The 10,708-nt window shown below is 32.1% G+C and overlaps 1 protein-coding gene across 1 annotated transcript; it reads left to right on the plus strand.

Moving 5' to 3' along the window:
* Nucleotides 1-1,348: 1,348 nt before the first annotated feature.
* On the plus strand, nucleotides 1,349-4,618 carry LOC140830680 (homocysteine S-methyltransferase 2-like). The gene is made up of 7 exons (XM_073194109.1): nucleotides 1,349-1,667; nucleotides 2,689-2,745; nucleotides 2,831-3,060; nucleotides 3,186-3,315; nucleotides 3,424-3,627; nucleotides 4,163-4,234; nucleotides 4,358-4,618. The coding sequence occupies exons 1-7, from the start codon at nucleotides 1,485-1,487 to the stop codon at nucleotides 4,487-4,489; spliced, it is 1,008 nt and encodes a 335-aa protein (XP_073050210.1). The 5' UTR covers nucleotides 1,349-1,484; the 3' UTR covers nucleotides 4,490-4,618.
* Nucleotides 4,619-10,708: the final 6,090 nt, after the last annotated feature.

The following is a 10,708-nucleotide window of genomic DNA, read 5'->3' on the forward strand; positions in this document are numbered from 1 at the left end:
GAGGTACTAAAGTGCTATTTGAATAATTGTAATAAAAAAAATAAAAACAAAAATGTTTTTTGAAATTAAAAAAAAAACAAAAATGTAATTTTGATATCAAATAGGGGCAAAATAGGGAAACCAAAAAACAGACCAAAGACACCAAAAACAGTTATTCTAATATGCTCAAACTTAATAAATAGTAAAAGATAATTAATTTCTTGTCTAATTTAATATACAGTTCGTGGCGGCTTCTGAAGTAATTAATTATTGGTTTGGGAGAACTGATATGATTCTATCAAGTCACTAATAGATCTATATACATAATTTTTTAATGTTATTTTTTAAAAATAAAATGATGTATGATCGATATAGTTTAGAATATACTTAGAGAAAACAAACGTTTTATAAATTATATTTAATCTCTTTTAAATATAAATGTTACATTTCTTTCCGTACGCCTCAAATATATAATCTGGTTTTTATATTTTTTTGTTTACCAAACACATGACATATCTACTATATAATTACAATTTTTATAAAAATATATATGTTTGTGTAGAAAAAAAGTGCAAATAACATTTAGCGCATATATAATCCGTTATCAAATTGATGATCTTTTAGAACCTTATACTTAAAAAAAATCACGTGGAAAATTCCCTGCATAAATCATATAATGAGTCTTATCACTTATGTGAGACCGTCTCACGGATCTTAATCTGTGAGATGGGTCAACCCTACCCATATTCACAATAAAAAGTAATACTCTTGGCATAAAAATAATATTTTTTCATGGATAACCCAAATAAGATATCCGTCTCACAAATATTATCCGTGAGACCGTCTCACACAAGTTTTGTCTAAATCCATAAATGTATCTGAAATTCAAAAGAAAACCTTTAATTTTAAACGGGAAGATTTATGCTTTTTCAATATTAGACGATATTTTCCCGCTAAACAAAATGACTTCTTTTGTTGTACTTGTGTGTCTTTCGTGTTTCGTTTCAAAGGGAGAATTAATTTAGCCGTGATATCGGGCCAGGTACATTTGGAACATGGAAATTGGGATGACCAAACTCGCATGTCCAAACTTAAGAGGAAATTCAATCCAAAATGGATTTTTCTTTAATTTCATTTATAGCCATCCCATTTGTGTTAATTCCTTTCGCACTCTACTTATTCATACAATTACACTTTAGTCCCTTAATCTAAAAAGATTACTGAGTATATTTTTTTATAATTGGCCATAATAATTTACAAAATAGTGAGAATATTATTTCGATTTACAGCATCACAAAAGACTAGACATCAAAGGGTATATCGGTAAAATCACGTGAATTGTATTACGATAAAAATAAAGACCCAAAACATTTCCTGCCACCTTTGGTTTTCGCTAAGAATCCAGCCACCTCCACCGCCGCCGCCACCACCGAAAATAGCGAGAAAAAAACACATACGACCCACTGGGCAACCGACCACCTTAAGATTAGCCACAAAATTTGAACATGGGACTGAGCGAAACATTAAGCAATCATTCCTCTTTCATGACGAATTTCCTCATCCAGTGCGGCGGCTACGCCGTCATAGACGGCGGCCTTGCGACGGAGCTGGAAAGGCACGGTGCCGATCTGCATGATCCCCTGTGGAGCGCCAAGTGCCTTGTCAGTTCGCCGCACCTCATCAGAAGGGTATTACTTTTCTCTAAATATCACGATAATATTATTAATTTATATATGCTTTTCAATGCATAAATCAATTTCAAATACGCGAATTTTGGCCAATCATTTGTCCAAGAATCTCGTACGTACGAGGTTTCTTCAATTATTTTCTTCGTGCATTTATGTACGATGATGAAAGATCGTAGTAACGCGTTTGTGGTTTTTCTCCTCTTCTTAATACTTCTTACGGTTGACAGAAACTATGTATTAAGTGACGGAGTCAGAAATATGATTCTATTTTTATTATTCGGATACCGTCACACAAAATCGATGGTTTCGTGAAGCATGAATATATCCGGGTATACTTGGTGACAAAACACATACTATTTGTATACGTAATAAATTACGTGTTTAAATTATTTTTAAGATTTGTATGAACTTTGAATCATTAATCTTTATAGGATTGACTTTTTTGCCAATTATAAATTATATATTTTTATTATTTTAAATTATTAAGACAACATACTCCGATGACTTAAGATGGTTAATTAATTTAGGTGACTCATATTTAATCACATGGTACGCATATAGATATGCTCAAGTTTAACGTCGTTTGTTCATATATGCCCCTTATTCTATTCTTTCTATTTATAAAATATGAAAAACGATTTGATTCCTCCAATATTCAATTTGTTTGAACTATTAGATTTTGTTCACACTTAAAAATGAACAAGTCGATTCGAACATCATTTGATTCATATTCAAAATTAGACAAAAACTTGTGTGAAACGATCTCAGCGGTCGTATTTTGTGAGACGAATATCTTATTTGAGTCATCCATGAAAATATTACTTTTTATGCTAAGAGTATTACTTTTTATTGTGAATATCTGTAGGGTTGACACGTCTCACAGATAAAGATTCGTGAGACCGTCTCACAAAAGATTTAACGATCTAAAACTCGAACATGGACAATATTTTTTGGGACACATACTTGGGGACATGTCAAATCATATAGTTAAAGGTTAAATTATAGATATAATCCGTCACAGGTTCACCTGGATTACCTTGAAGCTGGTGCGAATATCATTATATCTGCTTCATATCAGGTAGTCAAAATGTCACATACAAATTTATAAATAAAATTTTGAATATGAGTCCAGATTATAATTTATTTTAATGTCCATGAGGCAGGCTACTCTTCAGGGTTTTGAAGCTAAAGGACTTTCCAAAGAAGAAGGCGAAGAATTACTGGAACGAAGTGTAAAAATAGCGTGCGAGGCTCGAGATATATATAATGAAAGGTCCACCAAAAGTTCGTGGGATGTTTCAGAAGATGAGATGACTCCGAAGAGTCGTCCCATTTTAGTTGCCGCATCTGTCGGGAGCTACGGAGCCTATCTTGCTGATGGCTCGGAGTATAGGTGAGCCATTGATTGATTAGTGGGAACCGACAAACGGTCTAAGAAGACGGGACTTCTGCTAGCAATATCGCGATATTACGAAACTTGAATGAATATTGTATGCTTTTCTTTGTTGTTTTTCGCAGTGGGATTTATGGAGATGATGTGTGTCTTGAAACTTTGAAAGATTTTCACCGAAGAAGGGTCCAGGTTTTGGCCAACTCCGGGGCTGATATTATAGCATTCGAGACCATTCCAAATAAGCTCGAAGCCGATGTATTGCATTCTAATTTTGCTATATTAAGTTGATAATTGTCACGTTTTTGCAGGGAAGCAAATCTTTTTAATTAAAGTTGTGTACTGTAATATATTTGATGCATGCAGGCGTATTCTGAGCTTCTTGAGGAAGAGGCCATAAACATACCGGCATGGTTTTCCTTCACTTCTAATGATGGAATCAATGTTGTCGGTGGCGATTCCATACAAGATTGTGCGTCGATAGCTGATTCTTGTGAGCAAGTAGTGGGAGTTGGAATCAATTGTACCCCACCAAGATACATTCATGGACTAATCCAGTCAATTCAAAAGGTATCAACTATCAAGTTTTCCTACTTGCGATAAATCATCATTCGTATTAGTTGTTCTCTGGTGTATGCCAATATCTGTCCTCGTGGCAAAGGCCCGAGTCTTTGTCAAAGTTTTGCTGTCTTGCCTCATCGCAGATTAAGTACCTTAATCACAGATTGAGACACTTCTGAAGTGTGTAGACAGTTTCAGAGTAAGATTCATCGTGGTGCGTTCGTTGTGCTTGACGACCAGACACTGCATAATTGATTACATTACTTAAGTTACTTAATCTATCAAATTTTCGTCATCGATATTCATTATATATCCTTTGATCATCTCATACATTGTACCATACAGTTTGATGAGTATATATATGGTTTAAATATTCACTTTTACTGCTGCAACATGTCGTATAACTTCAGTACTCAGGCTCGATCAATAGATTCTGAAACAAGAAGAGAGCAAAGAGGCTCCCCATTGTTTCTGAATTCTTATGAAAGATAATATCTAAGCCTTGCTCTTCACGTTCTATTTTGACTCTCACCGTATTTTTCAGGGGACCGCGAAGCCGATTCTTGTGTATCCCAACAGCGGGGAGACTTATGACGCTGACACAAAAAAATGGATGGTGAGTCCGATAGTTTTCTTGAAATTTTTGTCTTATTGCTTTAGGTCTTACCTTCGAAAACAAGTTGCATCTCATTTTCATTGTCGTGTTATTTTCTCATTGTTTTTGTTTTTTTTTTTGAAGCCATCAAATGGCGTAGGAGATGTAGATTTTGTGTCGTATGTTGGGAAATGGCGTGACGCTGGTGCGTCTCTCATCGGAGGTTGCTGCAGGACGACCCCGAACACCATCAGAGCGATTGCTAAGGCACTTTGAAGCAGAACAAACTCTGTTTCTCCCGTGCTACTGTAAAACCTATAGTTTGTACATTCAGTTGCGTGGACTTGTGTTATGTATCAACTTTATGAACTAATGATGAAGTGTATACATATGTATGTTTGGGTCGATTTACAAGTAAATAATATAAAAAAGACATTATACCATTAACTTGTGTAGGGTATATAGAAAAACTTCCATGTCCCAGTGAAGAAATCGAGAAGGGAACTTGATGATGTCCTGGTAGATTGGGTGAGTTGGATGGACAATATATCGAGTATAGAGATGTTCTTTTTCTATAAAGATTTTGAACCTCATGAGATGAGCATGGTGAGCTGACCTGACCTGGTGGGATGAGCTTGATCTAGCCTGATGAGATGAGCTCGGGTAGCCTGACCTGACCTACGGATCAATGATTTCCTCTCCCGAATAGTCTTGAGACCAATTTTAAAAATTGGGTCTCGTCGAACAGTAAAATCTGGTCAGTTTTTTAATTAATGGAATGTTTTTTCAACGTCTGGAAAAATTGATATCGTAGTAGTGGAAGAAATATTATTCTCCGTGTCTGTTAACTAATGGAGTTTGCATGTTTCTTCTCTATATGTGTTGAAAGATTAATAGAAGTTTGTTATTATTGTCTCAGATTTGTTTTGTCTCAGATTTAAGAACGTGGTACTATAAGGATTGTGAGTGAGTCTCATGTGAGACCGTTTCATGGATCTTAATATGTGAGACGGGTCAACTCTGCCGATATTCATAATAAAAAGTAATAATATTAACATAAAAAGTAATAATATTAACATAAAAAGTAATACTTTTTCATGTATGATCGAAATAATAGATTCGTCTAACAAATATGGTCCGTGAGACTGTCTAACACAAGTTTTTGCCATGGATTATAAGCTATTGGCGTTTTTCTAAGCATTTAAAATGCGGTCATAGTCTTTTGAGTAGGGCCAAAGGTAGAGCCAGGACGTTTGTTTTACCTGAGCTAAGATTTTAAATCATATAATATTTTAATTTTTAAAAATCAAGTTTCTCAAGTTAACATCAAATTAATTCAAAATTATTAAAAATTAACATATAAATTTGTTTTAAAAAAATTAGGTCACCTAGGTTAAAGTCCAAGTGTCCATGCTTATAGTTCTGTTATTGAATATGTTTCTTATGAGACAGATTAATCTGGCATATATATATATATATATATATATATATATATATATATATATATATATATATATATATATATATTGAAAAATAATAGTTGTAAACTTTAACCCTTAATTGAACTTAAACCTTAATTGATGAAGAATTTCAAAATTTTGGGTTTTCTTAACAACCATGACCAAATGATTTTTTTAAAAATCTAAATTTTCCTTCATTTCTTTGTGTTTCGTTTTCGCCTTTCTAACATGAAAATATTTCTTTTTAGATAATGAAAATGTATTAAGTTGATTAGTCCATAATTAATATTATTTCTATTTTTTGTGTATTTAAATAAAAACTATCGATTTTAGGTTTAGTCTTACAAATATGATAGGGTAAATTTATCTTCTCATTTTATTTATATATTTATTTCATTTCAGTAAATTTATATTTATTTTTTTAGTATAATTATCTTAATTGTGGCAAAGGATATGCTTTTATTTGATGCAAAATCTTCTTCAAAAATTCGAAAGATTGAGTGGAAACAATGTAAAGGAATATCCAATTTTAGATATATTCCCCACATCCTTTCGGGTAAGTAGTTAATTAATTTTTCTACTAAAAAAAGTAGTTTGGGTTATCAAATGATATCATAATCTAAGATAATTTAAATGAATATTTTAATATTGTCAAGTAGGGGTAAATTTAATAAGTGAGTCTCATGTGAGAGCGTCTCACGGATCTTAATCTATGAGACGGGTCAATCCTACCCATATTCACAATAAAAAGTAATACTCTTAGCATAAAAAGTAATACTTTTTCATGGGTGACCCAAATAAAAGATCCGTCTCACAAATACGACCCGTGAGACCGTCTCACACAAGTTTTTGCCAAATTTAATAAGTGAGTCTCATGTGAGAGCGTCCCACGGATCTTAATCTGTGGGACGAGTCAATCCTACCCATATTCACAATAAAAAGTAATACTCTTAGCATAAAAAGTAATAATTTTTCATAAATGACCCAAATAAGATATCTGTCTCACAAATACGACCCGTGAGACCGTCTCACACAAGTTTTTGTCAATTTATTGAGGAAAAAAATAGGGGTAAATTTATGATCTTATGTAAGTTGTTGTGCTAGTCCAGAGATTCACATTATCGGTCGAGCTTTAGGAATTCGTGAAACACTAAGTTGGAGCCTTGCAAGTTGAAAATGTTAATGTCGAATATTATGGTCAAATGTTTACCACGGCTCTCAATCAGGGCCGGACTTTATGTAAGGCGAGAAAGGCCATCGCCTCGAGACCCGACCTAGTAGGGGGCCATTTTTTTATAGAATTATATGTGTGTGTTGAGTTCAAAAGTTAGGTTATATAATGTTTATGTTTTAGTTCTTTTTATGTTGGTTTGAGCTCAATTCTCAATATCTTATGTAAAATCCTAATTTACGGGCACTCAGTTCCTAGAAATGCCAATCCTTCAACCCAATTCTCAATTAAAAAAAGATTTTACCGACTTTTATATCTCTTTATCCGATGGTTCGTTTTCTGCAATTAATAGGTCGATTCCGATGATTATGTCGATTATTGAATTATAAGTTTCTCTTATTCCTTACAATGGTAAGTGTGATTCACTTTAGGCAAAAACTTGTGTGAGACGGTCTCACGGGTCGTATTTGTTAGACGGATCTCTTATTTGGGTCACCCATGAAAAAGTATTACTTTTTATGCTATAAGTATTACTTTTTATTGTGAATATGGGTAGGGTTGACCCGTCTCACGGATTATGACCCGTGAGACGGTCTCACATGAAACTCACTCTTCACTTTAAGAACCGAAAAAAAAAAGAATTATGCATATGTTTGTCATTTCAATTTGGGTTTTACAAATTCTTATGGAGAGTGGATCCTATGTTTTGTTGGTGTACTGTTGATTTTGATTTTTTTAATTGTTTATCCAAAATTCAAGTGGGCTTATGGGAGATTTAGGATATTTTTTGGGTTTGTTCATTTATCTTGTTTGTTTGTTAAGTTTATGCATTATTCCTTTAGCAACATAAAATCGAGAATTCTCGTGATTGATAATTTCACAGTCATGGTACATAATTTAGGATTTTTTTTGTTCACATGAATTTGTTTTGAATTCTACATCAATAATTTTCTCTAGCTAGTTTTGTTAATGATTCCGTCGAGTTAGTCATTTTTAATAACTTATAGATGCAATTTCGATATACTTTCGAGTTTTGTTGAATTTGGAGAAGTTAAAAAGTGATCGTTAACTAGCTTGATGAAGTCTTGTATGAAACTTCATCAATTTCGAGTCATGATACATGTTCAGATATTAATACTGATGAGTAGTTGTATTTGGAGTGGATGGTCATGCGATGTTATTAAGGACATCTGCATCCGTATTCATTAATCTATGTTATTAACCTTCTATTTTTTCAAAAAGTATGAGGTTCGCGAACCACATAATCATTATATTAACACTCTCTCATTATTAATCCACACTCGCATTTATTTAATATCAACATTCATTATTTATGGGTCTCATTGTCTACTTATTCAATTTTTTTATTTTATATTAATTAAATAATTTTCTAATTTTGTTTAAAAATTTACAATAAATGTTATTGATTATTATTGTAAAAACAACTTAATTTCAATATTGATTAAAATATTATTAAAAAAATTAAAAAATATTTGGACTCCTTACTATCATTCTTTAAACTTATAAATTATAATTATTTAATATAATTGTAGAAATTGATTAGTATTTATAGTGAATAAATTATATTTTTTTATATATAATTTTTTAAAAAATTAAATGAAAGAGCCGTTTGGTATTTAAATAAAATAATTTTTTCTGAAAAGATTTATTTTTCAGAACAAAACAAATAAATAAATAAAATATATATATATATATATATATATATATATATATATATATATATATATATATATATATATATATATATATATATATATTCAAAAGAGCGATTTGGTTTTTTTGTCCTTTTTTGTATGTGAATTAATGAGATTAATATCGATGAATTTTCATGCTGACATGACAGCCAAAATTAATAATCTATATATCCACATTGGTGCATAAATGTTAATTGACGTTAATAATTACCTATTAATGCACCAATGTAGGTGCTCTAACAAATAAAAAAGATAGATTAATGTGCTACCATGATTGACAAAACTGAATGATTTATTGTCAAATACTTATATTGCTATAATATTTTGTTAATCATATAAGTTCAGTTGTATCACAAAGAAAAAAACATATATTTTTTTTTTATTTTTGTTAATCATATAAGTTCAGTGTAATATATTATCACTAATGTATTTATGTATTGTTTAACATATTTGTTATTTGCGAACTGAACTTTACAATTAGTTACCGTAATAAGAGGGTTCATTTTTATTTTTCATCTCATACCCCAGTGAACACAGACACGACTCTGCTCTCAATTATTAATGTTTTGTTTCTTCTAGTTGTGGAATGATTATAGATGAATGCAAAACTCAGAGAATTCATATTTTAGCTAAACACTCTTATTTCATGTGTTTTTTAAGGGATGATAAAGAAATTTTGATGATACAAATACTACATTTTCTTAAGGTGGATATAATTCTGTATAAAACTCTATTTGGATGATACAAAAGGAAAGAAAAATATAAATAAATTACTTGAAAAATATGGAAAATAATTATTGTTAAGAAATAAAAAGAAGAAGAAAAAGTAAATCCTATAATTTTGAGGGTCAAATGTGGCAAAGAATGTCATCAAATAATGGATAAATACAGGAAAAGTGCAAAGAAGATGATAAACTATTAAATGGGGCCGCAAAGCAGATTTCTAAAAAGCATAAAATCAAATTTAATCTTCTTTGACTGCCTCGTTTTTATTAATTTTTATTTTTACTTTTTTTGAGGAAATTTTTATTTTTGCTTTTGATTCTCCACACCAGCAAAGCGATAATTTATAGTATTATTAATTTTTAAGAAAAACAATAACTGATATATATATTTTTTGCCTTTCTATTACTAATATTCCACGTGAAATTAGACAAGATTACTGGGGTTTTAGAACTTCCTCGTTTTAATTTATTTTACATTAATGTATATTTAATTTAAAAATTTGGTAAGAAATATTATATTTGAACTTTGCGATATTCTGACCATAATTGTCATCAATCATTACTTCTTTTTTTCCCCCCTTTTTTGGTCCAAGGATTGAGTGAAGACATGTTTTTTTTCGAGACTTGCAAAATTCTTTCGGGGGTTTGAATAGCAAACCATATCCTCAAAAAATATTATAAAATCGAGTCATTGTTGTCACGCCCCGAGCACGGGCCCGCGGCTGCGTGACTGCACAATGGGTCCCTATAGCAACTATTTCGTATTCGTCCTCTCTTTACGAAAATGATTAATCCAAGTTGTTATAAAAGTCCATTGTAAGTCATTATAAACTCATTTTAAATCTTTCATTTTTAAGATGTGGGACATCACAATCACCTCTCCTTCAGAACGCGACGTCCTCGTCGCGTCCTGACCCCTCGATCTACCAGCGCCGAGAATCTAGAGGTGGCTCCTACAGGTTCAAGAGGTGGTTCCCGTCATGTAGCACTTTGCCCCACAGGTTCAAGATGTGGCTCCCATGCACGTAGCACTTTGCCCCGCATAGCACTTATTTTTCAGTGTTCCATGCTGGTGACCGGCTCTGATACCATTCTGTCACGTCCTGAGCCCGGGTCCGCAGCTGCGTGACTGCACAATGGGCCCCTATAGCAACTATTTCGTATTCGTCCTCGCTTTACGAAAATGATTAACTCAGGTTGCTATAGAATTCCATTGTAAGTCATTATAAACTCATTTTAAATCTTTAATTTTTAAGATGTGAGACATCACAATTGTCGCTTTATCAAAGTCTGATAGTAATGGTGTAACTCTATTCTTTTAAATGTAGATCGACTCAAACACTACGTTTCGATTGTTTTATCAAGCAGACAGAATTATTGCCGAGTATTTGTCGTTTTACTAAAAATTATAGATAGTGATTATA

The sequence above is a fragment of the Primulina eburnea genome, chromosome 4 (genome assembly GCF_022965805.1).
Source record: "Primulina eburnea isolate SZY01 chromosome 4, ASM2296580v1, whole genome shotgun sequence".
In the NCBI taxonomy this organism is placed as follows: Eukaryota; Viridiplantae; Streptophyta; class Magnoliopsida; order Lamiales; family Gesneriaceae; genus Primulina; species Primulina eburnea.

Coding starts and splice junctions, on each gene's coding strand:
- LOC140830680 (XM_073194109.1), top strand. CDS start 1,485: ATGGGACTGAGCGAAACATTAAGCAATCATTCCTCTTTCATGACGAAT. Junction 1,668..2,688: donor CGCCGCACCTCATCAGAAGG/GTATTACTTTTC, acceptor AATCCGTCACAG/GTTCACCTGGATTACCTTGA. Junction 2,746..2,830: donor TTATATCTGCTTCATATCAG/GTAGTCAAAATG, acceptor TCCATGAGGCAG/GCTACTCTTCAGGGTTTTGA.